We start from the raw sequence: 24,349 nt of genomic DNA on the forward strand, positions 1-24,349 counted from the left end.
ATATTATTTATATATCAAAATCCATATTTTGAGAAAAAGTTAATGAATGAAATAAATATGAGAAAAATGTGAAAAATTTGTAATAAAATTCATAATAATATGACGAACATTATTTGAATATTTAAAAATAGTGCATTCTTAACGAAACTTTTCCAAGAATTGTTTAACCGAGAAACAGAATTTAATTAATTTCCAGAAAGTTTTAAATATTGATTGACAAGTTCAAAGTTTATAATGAATGTAGACGAAGAAAATATGATAAAGTTACGTCTGTATAAAGTTTATCATCATGAAAATTAAAGTTATGTTGCTATAAGATATCCATTTCTCGAGTTCACATATGATCAACGAAAAACTTTAAAGTTTATAGTTTATTTAATGGAATTCCATATTTGCGGGAATGAAAATAATTGCAAAACTTTTGATTATCTTACGTAATTGATTTATTTCGGACAACTGTATTAGAAATTAATTCTAGTTCTAAAATTATATATATATATTTTTTTTTTCTATTTTACAAGATGAAAAAATCCAAGCAAATTATCCGCAAAATAATATAGTATAGTATCCATTTATAATATTGTCTCTTTGCCTAATATTGTCTAAATTGATCTAGAAAATAATTCTTATCGATGAACAAATGAACGCGTCAGCAATTTCGTCTGTCCAAATTGTCAAAATGAATGGTATAACCTGAATTGAATTTTCTCTACAATATTCTGTCCACAATATTCCATCACAAAAGAATGTTAGAGATAATATCTGAAGAACATAAAAGTGGCAGTGCTCGAAAAGATAATGTTCGATTTGATAGAACATTTCTATTCTTTGATAAAATTGCTCATCTTTGTGATAGTCGAATGCTTTTTCTCGGTGTACACGTGTATTCTTCGGATAATTTTCATACAATTAACGGGAGAGAAATCATTGCAATGGGTAATATTATTTTCTTACGTAGCAGTATTAAATAACTTGTTAAAATTCATTCATATTCTCTAATGTGCGCGATTTTATTGATTTTCCTCTTTACTTTTCAGACTCAACGTTTTCTAATCTACTATTTATCATCTAAATACTTCCTTGTAAACTGAATAAGGACAAAAAGGAAACGTAATGCTATTATCTCGGTACACGGTAAGAAGACTTCAAAGGTAAAGCGCGAAATACGTGTCGTAAAGAAAATAGGAATTTGTTTCGTATTCTGTTTTCGTTTTTGTCCACGTTCATTCATTATCTAGTAAATTATTTCTCATTTTTTTTTATTATTTTTCCATTAATATAAAAAAAAATTAAAAAAATAATTATATTGTAATTTATTTCAATGTCAAACAATGTCATATATTTTTCAGTTCATTTTCTACATTTTTATTCTTGGCATGTTGACTTTAATCCTCGATTCGTGTGCTTCGCCAATAGAAAAACCTTTCAAATATGAAGATCGTTTCTTGCTCTGTCATTTTAATCAGATACATCTTCCGAAACATGCGACTGAAATTGCTAAATTTAACCGTGATAAAAAGAGAAAATACTTGTTGGTGAAATCTTTGACAAAAAAATCGAAAAAAAAATATGTAGTTCAGTTTTTTCTTGAAAATACCAATTCTGAATCTAATAATTAAATAAAGAAGATATCAAAGATTATTTTACTACATTTTATTGCGGAATTCTTTTGAATTACTGAAAGGATTATACAAATAAATGCAAATAAAAGTTAGAAACCTAAAGATAAGATACCTAAACCGATCCAAAAAAATACAGATGGAATATTCATGAATAATTATAATACACAGAATAAAAATTTTAGAGACGTGAAACAAGATCGAAAAAGAAAAAACTTCTTGAAATCAAGACCGAACATAGAGGAATGTTTACGATTTATTGATTATATGAGAAAATATGACATTCTGTGTACAACATGAATCGAAATAAATTTATACTTTGATATTATGAAGGTTGTTTTCAATATTGAACTATATAATTTAAGTAGGTAGTAAAGATATATAACAATATCCTTTGATATTGTTTTCAACTTTAGGCAATATTAATTGCATGTATGATTTAAGATCATTCATAAGAACCCAAGTATAAACTTCTAACGACGAAGCTCTTAATGAGCTCATGCACAACTTGGAATTTTCCTCTTAAGGAGATCAAGTGATGCCAAATCTTCGCAATGTATTCGAGTAATAGCGTTTTCATTTATTTATTCTTTTGATGTAATCGAGCGAAATTAAATTTTCGAAATACATATATACTAGATTACACTTAGATTATAAGAAAACAAAATATTTAGAAGAAAATTTTTTCAATTTCTCGGTTTAAATTCAAATAAAAACCGCTTATCATCTTATCGGAAGATTTAATTTGTCTACGCGTTTAATTTTATATCTTTATTCTGGAATGCAAAAACATTGAGATGTATCTGCGAATAAATAAATTTTTGCAAGTAACAACTTGTAAAATATATAAAATGTATATGACCATATAAAAATTTTTCTTGGTAATCAAAATTAGCGAGATATGTGATATTTTATTCGAGTTATGTGGAGGGTTCGTGTAGATTAAAGCGGAGGGTTGATTATGTTGGTGCGTGGTAGATGGGCGCGAGAAACTCAGGAGTGAGTCGCGAGACGTCACTTGTTCACGATCTGGCAAACGGTGCGCTTTTCAGATCATCCCTTGAATGGCGGTGGCGGTGTTATTAAAATATTTCGTGATTTTTTTTTTCTAAACGTAATTAATTTTGACAAAGAATATGTTCGTTGATGATTGTTAATGACGAATGATCGTTTGTCGACAAACAATAAAGAGATTCGTATGAAACGAATAATTTATAAAAAAAGTTTATTTTCGAAATAATTTTCAAAGTGAGGAAGAAATTTTGATTGTTGTTATGTGACTTAAGACACCGGAAAGTAATCGATTTGGTATTGCAAACGGTGATAAAATTCATGAACAATGAACGTCTCGGAATATTCGTTTTATGAGAATATCAGCGACGAATTGAAATATTTGGAAAAAGTACGCGGCCCTAAGTATTTACCGCTAACGCTGATAGTGCCTATCACTCTCACGTACGTCGTCATCTTTGTAACCGGATTTGTTGGCAATATTATCACTTGCATCGTTATCTGGAGAAATCCGACCATGCAGACACCGACGAATTATTACCTGTTCAATTTGGCGGTATCCGATTTGCTGTTTCTAATACTGGGTAAGTTTGTTGATGCTCGTTATTCATTTTTTTTTATTTCAGTGATATCTTACTAATTAATATTGATCAATAAGAATGATTTAGTTATGAACGAGTTATCATAATTGCAAGTAGAATTTTATTTATTAAATTAATAGCATTAATTAAAGTATTAATATTATACGATTTATAAATCTACAATCATTTCTAAAGGATACTTTTGACGATTTTGTGATATCGAAACATTAATCATTTATGATTTACGTGCAATACTGTTGCACTTTCACGCACGTGTAGCGTATTGAATTCGTTTTATTGATAAAAATTATATTCATGCATCACATTCGCACTAGAAATGAAAGTTTATATGAATAAAAAAAAAAAGAAAATAAGAGTTAATGAGTGTTAATGAGAGTTAATTAAATTTTAAGAAAAGAATTTATTTCAAATAATTCATTATTTGTTGTAATATTTGATTTACTTCTTCCCATATGCAATAGATTAATAATTTCACTTAATACAAAATTTTACGCAGAATTATGAGATATCAGATAATATTTGCAGAATCGGTATGTATTAAACATTAATTGTTAGCTAATAAATTATCTTCCTTGTAATGAACAGTTTCGTATTACAATTTTATTTGTATCGGGTATTGGACTATGATTTCTGTGAATAAATTGTTTTGCATCGAAAATAATATTACAGTTAATTTATATTTATATATTACTGACTTCTGATTTTCTTCTGAAAACATTATTTTGTTTTATTTTTTCTTTTTTCGATTGATTCAAATAGTTTAACAAAATCTGATTTATTAATATAATCTTTGATTTATTAAATAATAAAAAAAAATATATATATATATTAATATAGTTTGAAAGTTGAATTTCATAGATAAAATTGTAACAAGAAACATATCTGATCAGAGAATGTTTCTCATTTGAATTATTGAATCTTCTCTTTTTTTTACGTTTGCTTTATTAGATAAGAAATTCTATCTTTCTCTTTCAATCTAAGTTATTCTCAATTATTTGTAAATCAATCATGAAAAGAAATTGAACGAATAAACTCAATACGAACGATCTTCATCGCCACAATTCCATCGTCATTTTATCTTAATGAGATATGATAATTTCGGAGTGTATTAATCAAAAAAAAACATCAATTTCTATGAAAATGATTATAATACGCGTATGAGTACGAATTTTACGATTGATTTTCAGGTTTACCTTTTGAATTGAGCGTATTTTGGCAACAATATCCATGGCAATGGGGATTAGGAATATGCAAACTAAGAGCGTACGTCTCTGAAACGTGAGTCAACGTAATGAAAAATGAAAAATACAAGCAAATAACGCTAAAGAAAATAAAAAGATATGGAGTTTGCATAGAAATACAAGAATTTTCTTTTTTGAAGGTCCTCTTACGTGTCAATATTAACTATAGTGGCATTCTCAATAGAAAGATATTTGGCAATTTATCATCCTCTTCGTCATTATCAGAGCGGTCTGAAACGTGCTATACGATCTATCTTTGGTGCATGGCTGATAGCTTTAATTTTTGCTATACCGTTCGCAGCTTACATCGATATCAATTACATTGAATATCCACAAAGTGAGTTTCTTGAATTGTATAAAATTTCATTTTTTCTGGCTTTTTAATCATTATTTATATTAAAAAAAAAAATTCTTTCTTCGTACATTTACATAATGAAAGTTGATACGAGAAATAATTCTCATTATACAATTTATATATACCATTAGATATATAGGTTAGAAATTTAAACAACATTTGTACAATTACAAATGATATTATATTAATATAATAAATAGAAATTCAAACAACAATAGCGAAATAAATGTATAAATGTCATTAATATTACAAATGATATTATATTAATATAATTTCCCATTAGGATTGGTATAATATCAGGATAGATATTTACTCAATCATGTGAACTATACAGTTTAGCCGAAAATTTAATCAATAATAAAAATTTATTGATTTAATAGTGAATGATCTGAAAAATCAGGAACAAATGATAGCAGGAAACGCGATTAGAAATATTTTTCGACATATTTTGATCATGTATATATATTTCACTCAATACGAATACTTTTTCACTGAACATTTTGCTTTGCTTTCATTTACAGACTCCAAACGAAATTCAGAGGAGTCCGCGATTTGTGCGATGCTGAAAGAAAACATGCCCGAATTTCCTCTTTATCAACTTAGCTGCATTCTCTTTTTCCTCATACCAATGGTGTTTATCGCGGTGCTTTATATTCGGATAGGATTACGAATACAAAGTGACAGCCTTGCGGAGAACGTCGAGGGATACGTTCATGGGGAAACGAAACAAGTCCAGTCACGAAAAACCATCACACGAATGCTGAGTAAATGATCAATCTTAAATAAATGTATAAATCATCCTGTCCTTTGTATCCATAAAATTTTAATGTGCTCGTAAATTACAACATTAGCCACATATATCTTTGCCGTGCGAGTAAATGAGAAACTAACTGATTTAACCATGACGACAGACATTATTCCACATAGATTATTATATCCTATCAAGGAACGTGTTTTAGAAATTGATGAGGAAACTGACGTTTGAACGTGGATGTCAAACTCTTTGAAATCATCACACCACGAGACAATTTTTACCTTGTCGATAATATGTGTAAAGGCTAAACATTTGAAAATAAGAACATTCTTGCTCACTGGAAATACATTTGAAAATTTTATTATTCGATTAATTTTCCTCCTTCTCTAAAATCTTTAATTTTTATTTTAATTTATTCATAACTTTATTGTAGATTGTTAATATCTCTTATTTTTTTATGAAAAAAATCAAAAGATAAAGAGGAAAGAAACTAGGTAGTAAGTAAATGAAATTTGGTATAAAATATTCACTACTGATAGAAGAAACTGAAGCCAGTGATAGAAAGAAATCGTGCTTCGAATTGATTCTACAGGTGCCGTGGTGATCACATTTTTCATCTGTTGGGCGCCGTTTCACGTTCAACGATTATTATATGTATATGAAGACTCAACGTACGATGACATAAATCAATGGGTATATCCGCTCACTGGTTGTCTTTACTACTTCAGTACGACTATTAATCCTATCTTGTATAATGTGATGAGCGCGAAATATCGAAATGCTTTTAAAGAAACGTGTCGATGTTCGCCTAGCAATCCATCCATTACCAGAACTCGTCTAAGTAGCATGAAAGATTCGAGTATTATTTGTGGTGATAACAAAGGATCTCAGATTTTTCGTGGAAGAAGTGCAAATAGACAAAATAGTTGTAACATGTAAGTTAAATTTTAAATATAATTAAAAACATCTCCCTTGTTACTCGTTAATCTCGTATCTCTAAAATTTTCGTGAATTCCGAATTGTTTATTACATGAAAGTTCATAAACGAATTTAACTTTGGGAATTGTTCCCGAGGCAGATACAACGCATCGAGCTGCATGGAAAACAACTTACGAGGGGAAACGCAGCCAGACCATAGAGAAATGGAAAAGCGACAAAATGTACCTGCAAATGATTTGTTGACAGCGGAAAAGGACAACAACGAAATTGTAGCTGCACAGTTTTTAAATCAGTTAAAAAAATCATCGGTTTTGGTGCATACGAAAAACGGACGTCTCAAATATCAAGTGTCTGACAATGATACATCTACAAACGAGACACATATCTGATTGCTGAATCATAAAAAAAAGGTAAATATATTGTTAATTAAATAATTTCGAATGGTATAAATTATTAATTTCGGAATATTAACATGAAAATATCATTTATTTTAAACCTTTAAGACATCGGATTACTTTTTCAATCCATTAATCTCTGACTTATTTTGTCAAGAAAAATAATTCATACATTTCAAAGTTCTTGCACTAATTGAGATGTAACGAAAAAAATATGTGAATCGATATAATTGAAAAATATTACTTTGATATTCAAATTTCATTGTAATGTTTGGAAAAATGTATAATGGAACATAAGGTATAAATATATTATCTTCCAACAAATGTAACCTTAAAATATTTACGATACTAATATTAAGAATTATTAAATTTGATATTTCAGTCAAAAAAATTGATGAATCCTTATTACGATTAGTTAACATTTAAACCCATAATTTTTGAATAATATGAAAAAAATTTTTCAAAGGAAGTTATATAAAAATATGGACAAATTAATAATACGCATGTAGAATATAATTATATTACAATGATGAAAAATATTATGAACTTAATATAATATCGATTTGATTTCGGTGATTGTGTTAAATTTTTGTGTTAAATATTGTATATAGATTAATATACATGGTAAAATAGTAACTTTCTTTCGAATTATGTAACACAACATTATTAATATACTGTGGATATATATATACTACAATATATTAACTATGTATCTATTATGCATGTAAACACATTTGATTAGATTGTAATATTTTATTGTTATATTATTATATTAAATACATTATTATATTTATATTATAGTTAATAATTTCAAAATCTTCTTAATTTAATTTTTTTTTGTCAATTCCCTTTTTTAATTTTGTGTATTTTGATATGACATATATTTGCAGATAATATTTGACAATTCTAAGATTTGGATTAAAAAAAATTTCATTTTTTTATTTATAATTTTCTTTTATTATTATTCTTCATTTTAGAATTTGTAAAACAATTTGTAAAACATGCAGTTTTTTCAAGCAAATTAATGAAAAGCAAAAATCTTTATAAATATTTTCTCATTATGATATTTGATAGAAAATATATGATTAAATATATTATATACATATAATATATATCAATCAACAATCATATCAATATATCAATATATCAATCAACTTAAAATTTTTATAACTTTGTTATTAAGATTTACAGAATCAAAAATTTTATGATTAAAAAATTTTAATGAAAATCTTTGCAAAATTTAATTTACCTTGTTGAAATTAAATGTTAAAATTAAGTATTAAAATATTATTTAATTGAATGTTAAAAATGAGAAGGAAAAAAAAATAAATTTTCTTTTAAATATAAAACGTGTATTATCATTACTTTTATCTTTTTACCGAAAAACAATATAAATATTTTGCTATAATTCTTTTATTAACGCAATTACCTTATCACATTTTAATGAAAACTAATTTAAAGAATTTTTTTTTTATTTAGTATTTATTAATATTCATTAAATTTTATTAAAATATTAATTCTTTTTTTTAACGAATTTTTTTCGATATAGAAAATTTTAATTATTTATTTCGAAATTGAAACTTAATAAAACTTTTAATGAAATTCATAATTCAGTAATACTTAATATTATTTTAGCTCTGATTAAAATTTATTTCGATTTAATTTTGGTTACTTATTTGAATTCTAATTTTTGCAATAGATGATTAACAATTTACGATATAAGAGATAATGATTAATAAAATAACATTATATTATTTAAAGAGATATTTTAAATGATTATGATAAATTATAATCAATGCGAATTATCCTATTTTCATTGAGTTTTCTATCATAAATGATTACGTCTTTCATATCACATAATATATCATTAGTATAGTATAGTATGTATTAGTATAGTATGATTTTGAGCAGCTAACCAACTTTTTAGAATTCATGAAAACAATCCAAAACTAATATCTGGATTTATTATCTAGATTGATGTCAAATCTTTTCTCAATGAAAAAATGATCATATCAATTTTATTTAGAGAATGCAATAATAAATGACAATTCATTTATAGAACTAATTTCATCGAAGAGATTTATTTTCAAAATTGTGACGGAACATTTTATTAATAAATTGAAAGATTCGATTTCAATCTTTAAGATTCATGTCGAAGATAGTTCGATATTTCGGTTATATATTTATGTTAATATGTTTCATAACAATTTTATTATTATACTCATAGTTATATTATGAGATCTAATATATATTTTTTGTATGTTTTATAATCATTTTTGAATTGAATTATGTCATATATATATCATTTCTTCGTTGAACATTCGGGGATATTAATCAATCATAACTATTAATTTTCTAAGAAATTATTAACTTTTTTCTATTTAATTAAGTAATTTAATGATGGTAATCACAAATATGATAGTAATTATATAATTTTCTTTCTTTAATTTTTTCTTAATTATTCATTATTATAAATATATATTCAATAATATATTGTAAATATAAAATTCAATATTTCGTTTAAGATTACAAAATAAAACTTATATGTTATTTTAAATAAAAATTTAATTTTAATTCCAACTATTATTAGTGCAATATTATTATAATTTTATGCTGAATATTTTATGTTAATATGAAAATAATATTAAAATGATAAAAAAGTTTATCATTTTTGATAATAATCGTAATTAATTTTAATAATTTAAATAATTTTTGATCGTAATATATATATATATTCATACGTATAAAATTAGATGCATTGAGTAGTAGATCTAGATTATAATTTATCTATGACATATATAATTCTTATAACATTCTAGTTCTTTTTGATGTTAATAGTTGGCTATACTGATATAAAATTTCAACGTACTTATTCAAATGTGAATAGTGAATAGTGTTATTCTCAATTTTATAGTTATTTTAACATAATATATATATGCAAAATAAAATTTGAACAAAAAACTGCTTTATTTTATAATATAATAAAACTTTTAAACTGATTATTATATTATTTATTTACATTTTTATAAATGTATATGATAACTTTAATTTCACTCACCAATTTCACTATTTGTTTTTGTTTACACTTATGTTTTTTATTCATATGAGAGTATTTTAAACAGCGTATAAAAATGTAATAAAATATTTAGAGTATTTAGATTGTTCATTAAAAAAAGTATGCCTAATTATAGTAAGTATTTAATTTTATATAAATATATATGTATATATTTTGTATATAAACTTAAATTTTTTTTGATAATTTTAATAGGAAATGAATCTTGTAGCAAATATAAAGTGCAATTTGAAGACTGTAATAAAAATGACATTTAAATGATATAAAGATGGAATCTAATATAAAAATGACAGAATCTTTTCTTGATTCTCAAAATTTTTGTTTAAAATTGTCACAAGATTCTAATATATCTGATACTCAAAATATTAATGATGCAGATATAATAATAATGAGTGACTCCAGTTCTAAATCAACTTGTTCTATACCTAAATATGTCTTAGGATCAACATCAAATAATCATCCTACAATAGATAATACTATTTATATTGAAGATTCTTCAGATTCTGATTCTATAGACATTACAAATGAAAAATATTTTCAATCTTGGAGAGCAAATAAAAAATCCTATTTTATTAATAATTTTCAAGAAAGAAAAGATATTATAAAAAAAAATAATACATTGTATATGTCTGATGATTTTTCATCTAGTAGTAGTGGACAAGAATATACAACAACTTCTAAAAGAACAAATAATAGTTATATCACTTGTACAAGAAAAAATAGAATTAATGATATATCAGAAACAAATATTCAATGCAATACTAATACTACTGATATTAGTAATTTGAAAAATTTTAATAGTATTACTCAACCACCTAAAACCATACCTCATATTAATAGTGATTTAAAAAAAAAAATTTCAAAAGAAGATACTAAAAATATTATAAAAAATATAAAATCTACACGAATAATATATGAATCACCTAAAATTCAAAAAGAAAAAAATGTAATATCTAATAAGGAAATAGATAATAATATTATACATCCTGCTATTTCACCTAAAAATAATTTAAAAACAAATGATATATTTATTAATGAAACTCAAATAGATTCTGAAAGTGATATTATTCAAGATTCTCAAGTGAATCTTACACATTCTTATAAAACTCGTGTTAATAAATTTTTAAATACACCATGTATAAAAAAAGATACAACATCTATTAAACTATCAGAAAGAAAAAGAAAACAAATTTCACAATGGCTTATGACAAATTTACCTGATTCTCAAAGTGATAGTTCACTTGATATTGTGCCTCTTACTAATAAACATGATAAAAGTTCTGGAAATAGCAGTTTAGAAAGATTAGAAATGAATTATGAAACTCCAAACAATAGGGGAAAAATAAATCAATTACCTATAAGTGAAAGTAAAATTATAAATTCAAAATGCAATAAAACATCTAATCCTACAATATTACATCAAACTATAATAAATGAATTTGTTCAAAAAACAAAAAATAATGAACTCCATACATCACATGAAACTCATACTAATAATAATAAATTTTCAACTCCAATAAATACTTCAACAAATACATCCCAAAATATAGATATCAAGGATTGTGCAGATATATTAGATAAATTATATGGTAAATCTTGGCGTAATAAGGCTGATATATTGTTTCCAAAATCTGAATCAAGAGTGATTAATACAATTAAACAAGCAACTATTACAAAAAATAGAGCTGTTCAAACTGAAAGGTAATTACAATTATTATACTATAATTATATATTAATAATAAATAAGATTTATAAATTTATTGTTACAGAAAGATAATAAATAGAGAAAGATTGTATATATCAGATTCAGACAGTTCTAACACATGTAAGTAATTATATTGTAGATGGTTATATTCATTAAATTATATTTTACACTTATTTTAAGAAGATAATTTTAATAATTTTTTAAATACAATTTATAGCTTTAAAGGATTTAAAATTACAAAATCGATCAAAAAAGAAAAATGTACGAAAAAATATAAAACGAAAAGATGATACTTTTATAAATGATCAAACATCATCAGAAAGTGAAAATGAAAGTTTATATTATACTGCATTAACAAATCCAAGAGAATCACAAAATAGTACACAATCAAAAACAGTACTTCCATCGATTGTACAGCGGTAATAAATGATTTAAAAACAGTTTATAATAAAAAAAATTTTTTTTAATGTTTTATTTTATTTTATTTTTCAGAGCTATTAGAATATGTGATACAGATTCTGAAGATAATGATAATATAGATAACAATAATCAAATATTTAATAATATAAGAGGAAGAAAATTATCATTCAATGAAAGTGAAGATTCAAGTACTAGTGAATTTGATCCTGGTGATGAAATACCACCAAAATCTACAATTAAGAAAGGTATATATATATATATATTACTTATATAACAAATATAATACGTTATATGCTTAAACTATGATTATATGAAGATTTATATACTAGATTATATATATTTTTAGATTTTATTAAAACTGTACAAATACCTAAATTAAAGACACAAAATAAATTAACTTCTGACATTCCAAATTATAAAAAACATAACAGCTTCTTAGCATCTTTGAGTGAAAATGTTTCCCTTACTAATATACATCCAGATGCTAAGAAATATAGATTAGATTATAAAAATAATAAAGAAAATTTATGTAAATACTTGTATAAACTATATAATGAAAAAGTATTTGATAATGAATTACCAGAAGATATGTCAATAGAATGGAATGTTCGTATGAGAGGAACTGCTGGTTTTTGTTATAATAAGAAATCAGTAAAAACACTTGGTGGTATTGTAAAATCATCACGAATAGTTCTAGCAACAAAGGTATATTTATATATTTTTTAAATACAATTGCTAAAATATGCATTAAAAAAATTATATATAGATTTTAGATACTCCAGATAGACTTAGAGATACTTTAATTCATGAAATGTGCCATGCAGCTGCATGGTTAATAAATGGAATCTCTGATGGACATGGTCCATTTTGGACAAAATGGTATATTATTTAATAAGTATTTATTATTTTTGTTTTTATTTAACAATTATTTTAATTAGCATTTTTTAGGGCTAGTAAAGCTATGAAAATATTTCCTGAATTACCACCAATAAGAAGATGTCATGATTACAAAATTAAGACTAAATTTACATATAAATGTATAAATTGTGGATACAGGTACATATATATATATATATATACATACATATACATAAACAACTTTAAAATATATATTGACTTAATTTTTTAAACTTTATAGTATTGGAAGACATTCTAAATCTCTGGATATTGAAAAGAAACGATGTGGACATTGCTATGGAAAATTTGAGTTATTATTAAATAAGACAACAAAATCTGGAACTGTACAAATGCAAACACCAAAAAGAGAACCTTCAGCATTTGCACTTTACGTGAAAGAAAATTATAATTCTGTAAAAAAAGAACGTAATATAGGACATGGTGCAGTAATGAAACTTTTAGGTCAGCAATTTTCAGCAATTAAAATTGCGAAGAAACAAGAAAATATTGAAAATAATCCAAATATTATTAATTAAATAAGTTAATTAAAATTATATTTTTTAAAATTTTATTATTTTATTTAGAGATTATGTATTTCAGATACTTTGACTATTCATATTTTATGATTATTTTATAATTTATATAACTGACATGATTTTACCATTGCAGGCATTGGAATGTAAATTATGAAACGAAATGTTTATTATAGACAGGATAAATAATATTTATAATCATAATTTAGTATAATTAGATTATATAGACGTAATTGCGATTTATCAATTTGTAATTGAAATTTTATAATAAATGATATATACAATTATCATACCTTTATTTTAATTAATAGAGATATAATCCATATAGAGAATGATTAAATTATCTTATACTTTAATAAAAATTGCATATTGTTACAATAATATATATTAATGCGTAAAATTGATTAATTAGTTTTAATTTCCAATTTATTGAAATAATTGAACTTGTTTTCACGTAAAATATTGCGACTATTTAATGAAAACGTACCTTAAGACTACTTGCATTTCACACGCATGCGTTAAATTCACGGTGTGGCGGCGGCATCAACAGCGCACTCTAAAAACAGTCGAGCCGAAGATGGCGACGTGCGAGTGGCGGTGTCGGTGCGGTGTTTAAGAGAGAGGACCATGTTGTTACCGCAGTGTTCGCAGTGTTTCCATAATCCGCGTTGAGTTCGGTGCAAATGTAGGAATGTCAGAAGCTAAAAGGGTACCTTTGCAGACCTTGGAGTTTCCGGAGTCCTTGGGCTACGCCACAAAAAAGGAGAAAAAAGGGGAAAAGGGCAAACAGCTCGCGCCCTCCTTCCGCTTTACACTTACCCTGCCAGAGTCGAACGAGAAGGCATGTCCTGAGTTCAACTATGCACAACTCCTCAAAGCAGCCGAGGTCAGTTCTTCCTTTCACTCGTTAATCTATCGAACAGAAAATGAAATCTATGATACCTATCCATACGGTCACGTTTACTAACACATTTAGTTTGATACAAACACCGGTTATGATTTCATTTTATATACACACTTTGACAAGAAACTGCAAAAATGCCAATGGAATCGCCCATTTTCAGAGTACATGAAACGAAGAGAGCTTGTATCCGTTATTCAAGTGAATTGACATGTCGCAGCTACTGCGCGAATTCTTACAATCTTATAATATATATTTTTCTTATATATGTATATTTTTTGCTAGAATATATTGATATTATATTAAAATTCATAAAAAAAGTATGATCAATTCGAAGCCATCGAATAGAAACGTCACAACGCATTACCGGTGGACGTTCGTGTTAACGTATGTTAACATTGCTACCATGAAATACCGTATGTTTGATGTTTCATTTTAAACATGATTATGAACGAGTGTTTAATATTCGTTTTCATGACAATCATTATTCTATATATGTAAAAAATAATAGATTTACTAGAATATGTTAATACTATTTGAAATTAGAAATTCATTAAAATGGTATACATTTTACTTTAAAAACATCTTTATCAAATATATAATATTTTCATTAATATTTTTTTATTTTTGTAAATAACAATTTAATCTGTATCTTATCTAAAAGATCTTATATATACATATATATATATATATATGTAGAATCATTATTACTTTTGAGATCGATGCATTAAGAGAGAACGTGATTGTCGATATGTGTGAAACACATTGCATTTAAATTAAATGAATATTATAAAATACACTTATTCGACTACATCATTTTCTTTATTTTTATATCATATTTACATATTTATTTCTATCACTTATATTATCTTTTTTTAATATCTATTAAAACATATAAATTATTTACATTATTCTAAAAAAAGGGAAAACTAGCTCGATTTAAATTAAAAAAATTTAATTAGTTCAAAATGATTCTCATTTCAATCATAATTTTTTAAGATTTTATGCAAAAAATTTTTCGTAAAAAAGTTACACGTTATAATTTTCATATTTACAATAAAATATGAAAGTGACAATTTTTATTTTTATATGATATTTATTATATATATAAGAAGAACTTTTTTAAAATTTGCATTTTAAATTTGCATATTATGTAAATGTATTAAATTTTATATGTATTATACTTTTTATGAAAAAAATTATATTTTTCATCTATATTATAATATCATATATAAAATAAAATTATTTTATATAAAAAAAAAACAATACATATTATTATTATATCAATTTATTTTGTATTATTTAAATTTTTGTAATAAATTTTTTTTTTTAATAATCATATATATAATTATAAAAATTTAATATATTGTATATTTGAAATAAGATTATTAATTGAGATATAATTTACATATATATATAGTTTTAATTTATTGATAATTATATTTTTGTTACGATCAATCACACGTGGTAGCGTCTCTCATATTAGGAGAGTAGAAGATAACAAGGAGTTACGCGGCCCAAAAGAAAGAACAGTAGTGACAATCTGCATATAGTATGTGCTCCTGATATGAATGAACAGTTTATGCTCTCTTTCGAATCAATTCATCTTTCTTTTTTTGTATTCATATTTCTGAATATTAGTTATCTAATTATATATATTTTATATATAGTATATATTATATATTATATATTATTATATTATATATCAATATTTAATTGATGAAATAATTTTTTGTTTAAATGCTTATCAACAAATAAGTTGTAAAAATATTAATTTATTTTTATGATATAATTAAATTTATAAATCTAATACATCGAAATATTATAAATGATAAATTTATAAAATATTAAAAATTTATAAAATGTATATGCAAAATTTTTTAATAAAATACTAAAATTTTTATTAAAATATTAAATGAAGCTGAAGCTAGATTTATAATTTTTTATGAACATTAAAAATTGATATTTAAATAATATTACAATCACAATTTATTTATTATATTCAGTATAATAAAAATATATTTTTTTTTATTTTATAGAAAAAACGTAGGAAAGAATTGAAACGGGGAGATGAAAATGCAAGTAATGGATTATCTTTTGATGATGATGATGATGATGATAAACTTCGAGATATGGCAAGACGGTTTGAAGCGAAATATGTATGTAAAACGTAATTTTTTAAAAATTTATAATAATTTCAATATGTATCGAATTATGAAAATTTATTCTCATTATCCATGGAAAACTTAAATTTTGCAGGGAACTTCTACTATGGGCAGGAAAAGACATAAATATGATGATTATGTGGATTTGGGAGCTGGATATGATGAAAATGATTCTTTTATCGACAATACCGATGCAGTGTGTAACATATTTAAATATTATTGTTATTTAATATATATTTAGCATTATATTAGTCATTTAATGATTTTAGTATGATGAAATTGTACCAGAAGAGATGACCACAGCACATGGAGGATTTTACATTAATTGTGGAGCTCTTGAATTTCGGACAACAGATCGGCATTTATTGGTTCATAATAATAACAATAATAATAATAATAATCAAAGCAATGACGACGAAAGTAGCGAAAGTAGTGAAGAAGATACAGAGGATGTGGATAGTCCAAAAAGATCAGAAAAACGAAATCTTAGTTCATCAGATGAAGATGATACTGAAGATATTACTGGTGATCAACCAAGAAATAAAGTAATTGAAGTTATAATATAATATTATTATTTTTATTGTAATAGTATATTAAATATTTTTATTTTTTTTTATCTTTTTAGAAACAAAAGATAGATGAAAATGGTGAAAAGAAACAGAATCATGAAAATATTATTAAAAAGAAGAAGAAACAACAAAATTCTCAAGATCAGCAAAATTTTCAACAAGATAGAGATACTTTAAACAGACGGAAAGAAAAAGGAGAAACTACAGATGCTGAAGGTAATATACTCATATAACATTATAGTATAATAACATGTTATAACATATTCATTTTTATAATAATATAATATATAATTTTCAGTTTCAGAAGATCAAGAAGATAAAAAGAAATCTGATAAAATAGATACACAAAAAAATAAAAATACATCAGATAAAAAATTTGATATAAAAAAATTTGAAAAAAAGACATCAAATAGTAATGGTTATGATACAAAAAAATTAGAGCTAAAAAAATTAGGTGGTAAAGATAGTAACATTGATGATGCAATAGAAAGTGTAGTTAATGCTGCAAGAGTTGAAGATGAATCAAGTAGAGATACAACAGATTCCGGTAAATCTCGATGTATAGGTACAGAATCAGAATGCGATGATATTGATAAAGAAGAAGCACCATTACCTGATTCTCTTCCAGAAAACATTGTAGAAATAGTTAATAAGTTAAAGGCATGTGCTGAAAACAATAAAGAAGGAAAAGCTAAATTTTTTAATGCAGCAGTAAATGCATTATTGTTGAGGTAAGAGGATTGAAATATAATATTTCAATCTTTAAAAAAATAAGTTTCAGAATTTTCGTTTCAGTTTAGAGAAAAAATTGAGGGCACTTCCCTCTTCGAGTTTAAGATTAGAAACATATGGTCATCTCGCACGATTTTTACCATGTAGTAAAGTAGCACTTCAAAATAGAGCAAAGAAATTATTTGTGCAGGATGTGGATTATAAGACTAGAGATCTTATAAAAAGGTAATTTTATATTCATATATTAGAAACTTGATTTATGTACATTTTTTTATGATTTTATTTATATTTTGTTTAATAATTATTAATGTGAATATTATTGTAGGCTAAAAACAGTAATTGATGAAATAATGCCATCTGTAGTATGCAAATATGTAGATGAGTGTCAAAAAGTGGCTGAAGGAAAGTAAGTATTCTTTATAAATATTTCTTATTGATAATAAAGAAAAAAATTAATAAATTTATAAAAAAAATTAGAATTAATAAAATTTTTGTGTGATTTTAAAATATAAACTAAATATTTATGTAATCTTGAATGGGAACTTACGTAATAATCTTTTATTTCTTAGTCCTCATTTATACTGGGATATATACCGGTACTGTTGGTAAGGTGCCCCTCGTAAGAGGAAACCTTTTCTATTTTTATCTTTCTGATTATTATCTTTTTTTCTTTGATCTTTTCTAGTTTCTCTTTCTTTATTCATGCTTATATATATGTTATCTCTTTCTCAATATTTCTTATTTTTGAAGAAATAGTTCTTATGTTGATAGTTCTAAATTAAAAAAAATTTTTTTTACTATTATTGAGATAGCAAAAATGCGGGGCTTATCATCAGTATCAGTGTTTAATTTATCATAAATATCATCCTTTTTGTCAAACAATAAAATTAAGTTTATTGAAAATTTAATAATCACACATTCACTATTTCATACATTTGTTATCTAGGGTTTCATAACAAATAGAGAAAGTTCTCAGATTATGAAATTATATCATAATAAATACTAATCATCATTTTTTTCATTATCGCGTCATAAATTTTTAAAAAATCTTTTCATTTTTTTTTATTTATAGTTTATATTTTCATTTTTCAGGGAAATAGAAGGATCGCCTGAAGATGTTGAGAGTTCCGATGACGAAGGTGTTTGTGAAGATGCAGATAAATCGAAAATTCCTAGGAAGCGATTTCCTTGGACTGAAGAAGCAAAGTTAATATTTTAAGATGGATATAATACATACACGTATATCCAAAAGATATTCTATACATTTTTTTTTTCTTACAGAAAACTTGTTTCTGAAATCGCAAGTATAAAAAGTCAATGTTATAACGTTTTAAGACCAAGAAAATTAGATATGTATACTTATGTTGGATCTTTTATGGTTCGTCAAGTATTACCATTATGGCCTCGTGGATATATGACCACGCATGCTTTATTAAAGTTTGTTGGTGAAGCTGAACCTACGTAAGTAGCATGCAAATTTGATTGTATTGTATTTTTTTCTGAAATTATATGTGCTATTCAGAAATGATTTATTTTTAGCACAAAAAAGAAAACAAAAAAATTGAAAGAAGTTGGTAATGGTAATACTACCAGTTCAGAAAATGTGATTTACAGTTCTGCGAGAGTTGAAGCATCAAGTATAAGTGCTACTTTTTCACAAGAAAAAGTTTCAGGAGGTGCATCTAAAATCCAAAATGCAACAGAAAATTCTACTAGTTACAAACAAGGAACTACAAAATCAAGTGATAGTATAGAGAAAAAGCAACATAGTATAAAGAATAAAGATAAAACTAAAGACACTGGCAATTCGGGACAGTATCATGAAAATTCAACAGTTATATCTAATAATTCCAGTGTAGGTAAAATTTCTGTTGTGCCTACAGCTCAGTTAATGGCTCAGAAGCCTATTAAAAATCAAATGGAGAAAATTAATTTAATGGATCTAGTTAATAGTTCTCTTTCTATTACACCAGTTAATGATTTTCATAAATCATCTACGAAAATGAATGAAAATAAAAAGGATGTAGTTTCTATTACAGCTTATTCTGAAACTTCAAATGTTCTTCCAAATACAAATGAAGTGCCTCAAAGTGGACATCATTCCGTACACAGACAGGAAGCTTCATATTCATGTACGCAATCACAACATTCTAATTATTCCACATCAAATCAATCATCTTCACTTTCAAAAACGGTATCTCTAAAACATAGATTATTGAATGAAAATACTGATATAAAGAATGATAAAAAATTAGAAGATAAAGATATTGATTTGGTTAATAAGACTGAAAAAAGAGATAAAAAACGAGAGCGATGTGTTGAAAGTAAACACAAGTCGCATGATGTTAAGAAAAAGAAAAAAGATCAAAAGGTATTAGATAAACAATTAGGATATGTTAATTCGGATGTAGTGCCTATACAGCAACAGCAGCAACCATCACTTACAAAAGAAGAACAAGAACAGAGACAAAATGAAGAAACAATTGCTGCTACTAATTATTTAAGTCAAATTTTTAACGATGACGCATCTTCAAGGGGAATATCTGACAAACGAAAAGACGCCGGACTTATTTTAGATGATTTAGTAAGTAATGCGGTACAACCGTCAGAACAAGAAAAAGATGTTCAAATGGTGATGAGATCGTTAAAAGAATTGCAAGAATTACAAGAAATGAAATACTCACCGAGTAATTCACCAATTAATAGTAATATACAAAAATCTAACAAATCGAATACACAATGTGCTACTTATCAAGATGAATATTCACGCTTATATCTAAAAAAAGACATTAAACTTAAATCTAAAGAAGAATCACAATGGTAATATTATCATATAGTGTACACTATAGACGTAAATTATGTTAAACGAATGAAAATGCCAGTGAACAGATAATAATTTCATAGAGATCTATAGGCGGATTTTTCAGTAGATCTGTATTATTTTTGATGATAAACAAATTAGTGTGAAATTGATCAGAACTTCTTCCATTAGTCGCGATATTATGGACGACCAAAATCATATGCAACTAATATAGCGTGCCGCGATCACATTGTATCGCACCAATTTTTAAATATTTTAACAAACCGCCAAATTGTGTAAATATATTCATTCGTAGTAATTTGAAAATGCGCATGTACAAAGTAAGCGTAAATTATGGAAGTATGTTAATCGTATACTTGTAAATAAATCAACGTCCATTCATCGCTGTGAGTGGGGTGGTCTGAAATTTTCTTATTATAAGCATATTACTGTTTGACGATTTTAATATAAGTCTACCAACAATAATTAAAAGTCTTTGATATGTGATAGATCGCATATTAACAATGTTTTATAAAAAAATTTAGTTATGAAGTGTTTTTCTTAATTTTGCATACTGCCAGAATATAAGAAATGGAATAAAGAATTTATTTTTTCATAATATCATCTAATATATGATAAATATCTAACCACCCTAAATCACAGAGCGATAAAGAATGTTTTGAACGGTGTTCCTTTTGCGCACGAACGGCTATTATGATTTTATGACATCATAATAAAAAACAATTGTAATGTGTGTGTGTGTATATTTTTTGATATGTATTCGGAAAATCTTTGCCTTCCAAATTGTTAATTTATGACTTATAAGCAAATTATCTCATTTGCTTGTCAAATAAAATAGCAGATATTACGGCAAATTACTGTAGATTTCGTGCAGTTTATAAAAAGAAAAAAAGTAGTCAAACATGTGTTTAATATTTAATTGTCTATTTTTAGAAGTCTTAGCTAGAACAATTATTAAATTGCGTTTACAAATTATAAACTCGTATAATTGGTATGTAACTTCATTAAACTTGTTGATTTTAAAATCAGAATGTAAGAGCGAATGTGCGTGAAAGTACTGTTTTAGAAAGAGCTACGATATTTTTGGAACACGAAGATGATTAGTGATTGTATTATATACCACACCTTTTTCCCCTCTAATCTTACCCATATGATACTTAGAATATGATTAAGCGTCTTGTATAATTCTTCATTCGAGAATTTCCACAAAGACGACTTAAAATATAAGTTTTGAATATTTTTTACAATATCGATATATTTCTTACCTTACCTATGTCCGATAAGTATATTGTAGATGTGCCTCCAACAACATTTAAAAGTTGTAAATATTATGTGATATACGTACGAATAATTTATTTCAAGCTTTTTTTGTATTATTTGTAAGTTTTAACATATTAAAGGAATTCTAAAATAATGAGTGTTTTAAACAGAATAAATAGAAAACAAAAAAAGATGAAACATATTGTTTCTATTCTTGAAAATTTTCAATAAAACGCATTAATTTAATAGTGATTTTTATACAATATTCATAGATTTCGTAAGATATTTGTTTCGCTTCATTGATCGATGGGTTAATTTCTTAATGCGTGAATTCGAAAAAATTCAAAGGTTCATGCTTATTCATTGCACCTACGGATCTTTTCACTTATACAGGATGCATTTAATTCTCTTACTTAAACAAAGACATTTGCATTTATTATAATTGATTAAACCAAAGGAAACAAACTGTTTATTGACATGTTTTTTATTTAATATATTGTGCTTTTCTTCTTTATTCAATATAGTTTTTGTGTACTTGATCGAATCGCTCTGAAAAATCAAAACGAACAATTCAGACAACACTTTTAGCAGACATCGTATAAAAAAAAGATCAATGCAGAGAATGTAATTTTCGATGAGGAGAAGATAAGTAAACAAGGCAACTCCGTTTATAACAGAGGGCAGTTAGGATTTAATGAACATAAGCAAGGCAATCATGATACAGCTCGTAAAGGACACGACAATGGACGACATAGTTTAGGAGAATCTGAAGTCGTCGATCATGAAAAAAATTCTTTTGAACAACATAATAATGGATATTACAAAAAAGGGCATCACAGGACCGGTTTCACTAATACCATAAAGTCGAGTCAGGAAATAATTCAAGTTTTTACGAGGACAACGATGACGAAGGGGGACATAGATCGTCCAAGAATAATGGTAGATATTATGGGCAAAAATTGCAGAACTCGTTTAGGGATAGTTCCCATGACATATCTTATATTGAAAAAGATAAGGTACAACGCGGAATATATGACAATAAGAAAAAGTAAGTGTACTAGTCATCAAAATCATTTTTAACAATTTTAACATGAAAGTAAATCGGAAGAATATAATTATTTATCGACATATATATAATATATAAAATTATAGTACAATAAATTAAAATATTATTTTATTGTTTTTGTTAGTTTTAATAATTATGATAATCATATTAGAGAGTATAATAATGATACATAGATGATAAAAGAAATTATTTAAAAAACGAAGGGCCTTATTTTGATAAAAAAAATATATTATCCAGTTATTTATCATAATAACGATCATGTGCCTTCATTTGGATATTCACTTTATAATATATATACATTATATCTGCATTACATTATTATAAAGAAAATCCTTACGTTGTACCTTATTTAAAAGATTATCGATAATTTCATATTATTCCTTAGATCATTAATATGTAGCAAATAATTAATAATTAATGATTTGTTTATTATATTATATAGACATTTTTCACATGGACAAAAAGATAATAAAAAAAATATATATTATTCTCTTAGGAAAGGTTATGATAAAAATTATCGAGATGATTTTTATGATAATTGATATTTACTCAAATATAGAAATGGTTTCGATAATGGATATGATAGAATTTAAAATTTTAACTGTATGTAATGTAAAGCACATATGTAAACAACGATAATTAAAACGCACATTTGTTCTTCTAATAATAAAAATGTTTTTTGTGTTCATACATATTTTGAGCAGATTTAATTTTTAATGTTTATTGCAATATAGAATATACCACAAGGTCCACCAACATCATGAATAAAGGGTACGATAAAGCTTCTGTAACTTTATTCAAAGTTATATCTTAATCTTTATCTGAATTTTATAAGAATTTTAAATTTTATATGAAAATGTTTTTTACTTACGGGTTATATTTGGATGCATATTTACAGTATTATCGTAAAATGTAAAATGAAGCATAGTTAAATATACGTTAAAAGCATTTGTGCAAGTTCGTATAATCCAGTTATATTCAGGATCCAATTGAGCTTTTTCGTTCATACTGCATAATATTTTATAAATTCTCCGTAATATTATCATTTAGATTTTTAAAACCAAATAATAGATCAAAAAAAATGCATTTTGTATCAAAAATAGTTTTAATCACATGATTATATTTCTAAGATTATCTATGTAAATACTTAAAAATGGTCAAAAATTTTAATGTTTAAATTTTTGAAAACTTAAAACTTATTCGGTCACGAATAAAATATAATATAGATTTACTATATGATGCTATTCCATATTACACAATGAAGAAAAATAAGAAATATCATAAAAATAGA

At 25.2% G+C, this 24,349-nt stretch overlaps 3 protein-coding genes and 2 long non-coding RNA genes across 7 annotated transcripts; 4 read left to right on the plus strand and 1 right to left on the minus strand.

Moving 5' to 3' along the window:
• Nucleotides 1-656: 656 nt before the first annotated feature.
• Nucleotides 657-1,377, plus strand: LOC147657848 (uncharacterized). The gene is made up of 3 exons (XR_015291645.1): nt 657-936; nt 1,038-1,151; nt 1,350-1,377. It is a non-coding gene; the product is annotated as an uncharacterized LOC147657848 (long non-coding RNA).
• Nucleotides 1,378-2,958: 1,581 nt separating this feature from the next.
• LOC105734742 (neuropeptides capa receptor) lies at nt 2,959-7,709 on the plus strand. The gene is made up of 7 exons (XM_086906403.1): nt 2,959-3,214; nt 4,420-4,510; nt 4,614-4,810; nt 5,350-5,592; nt 6,175-6,517; nt 6,661-6,931; nt 7,025-7,709. Exons 1-6 carry the CDS (start codon nt 2,959-2,961, stop codon nt 6,908-6,910), a joined length of 1,380 nt encoding a protein of 459 aa, XP_086762529.1. The 3' UTR covers nt 6,911-6,931; nt 7,025-7,709.
• Nucleotides 7,710-10,257: 2,548 nt separating this feature from the next.
• LOC100866580 (uncharacterized) lies at nt 10,258-13,831 on the plus strand. The gene is made up of 8 exons (XM_003696787.3): nt 10,258-11,690; nt 11,759-11,814; nt 11,912-12,113; nt 12,187-12,359; nt 12,461-12,819; nt 12,881-12,993; nt 13,063-13,170; nt 13,253-13,831. The coding sequence occupies exons 1-8, from the start codon at nt 10,258-10,260 to the stop codon at nt 13,545-13,547; spliced, it is 2,739 nt and encodes a 912-aa protein (XP_003696835.3). The 3' UTR covers nt 13,548-13,831.
• Nucleotides 13,832-14,108: 277 nt separating this feature from the next.
• Nucleotides 14,109-22,146, plus strand: yem (yemanuclein). 2 transcript variants are annotated; one of them, XM_086906399.1, is made up of 12 exons: nt 14,109-14,430; nt 16,485-16,604; nt 16,705-16,806; nt 16,880-17,155; nt 17,236-17,395; nt 17,478-17,910; nt 17,975-18,136; nt 18,237-18,317; nt 18,481-18,516; nt 19,004-19,117; nt 19,193-19,372; nt 19,451-22,146. In XM_086906399.1, the coding sequence occupies exons 1-12, from the start codon at nt 14,236-14,238 to the stop codon at nt 20,733-20,735; spliced, it is 3,144 nt and encodes a 1,047-aa protein (XP_086762525.1). In that variant the 5' UTR covers nt 14,109-14,235; the 3' UTR covers nt 20,736-22,146. The 2 variants fall into 2 exon arrangements, with proteins under 2 accessions (XP_086762525.1, XP_086762526.1); XM_086906400.1 differs by lacking the exon at nt 18,481-18,516.
• LOC147657849 (uncharacterized) lies at nt 22,061-24,338 on the minus strand. 2 transcript variants are annotated; one of them, XR_015291644.1, is made up of 3 exons: nt 23,930-24,338; nt 23,709-23,849; nt 22,061-22,541 (listed from the first exon to the last, which is right to left on the minus strand). It is a non-coding gene; the product is annotated as an uncharacterized LOC147657849 (long non-coding RNA). The 2 variants fall into 2 exon arrangements; XR_015291643.1 differs by lacking the exon at nt 22,061-22,541 and having other exon boundaries at nt 23,466-23,849.
• Between the last annotated feature and the right edge of the window lie 11 nt (nt 24,339-24,349).

The sequence above is a fragment of the Apis florea genome, unplaced genomic scaffold, assembly GCF_048593485.1.
Source record: "Apis florea isolate Af1SG1 unplaced genomic scaffold, ASM4859348v1 contig_2495_pilon, whole genome shotgun sequence".
In the NCBI taxonomy this organism is placed as follows: Eukaryota; Metazoa; Arthropoda; class Insecta; order Hymenoptera; family Apidae; genus Apis; species Apis florea.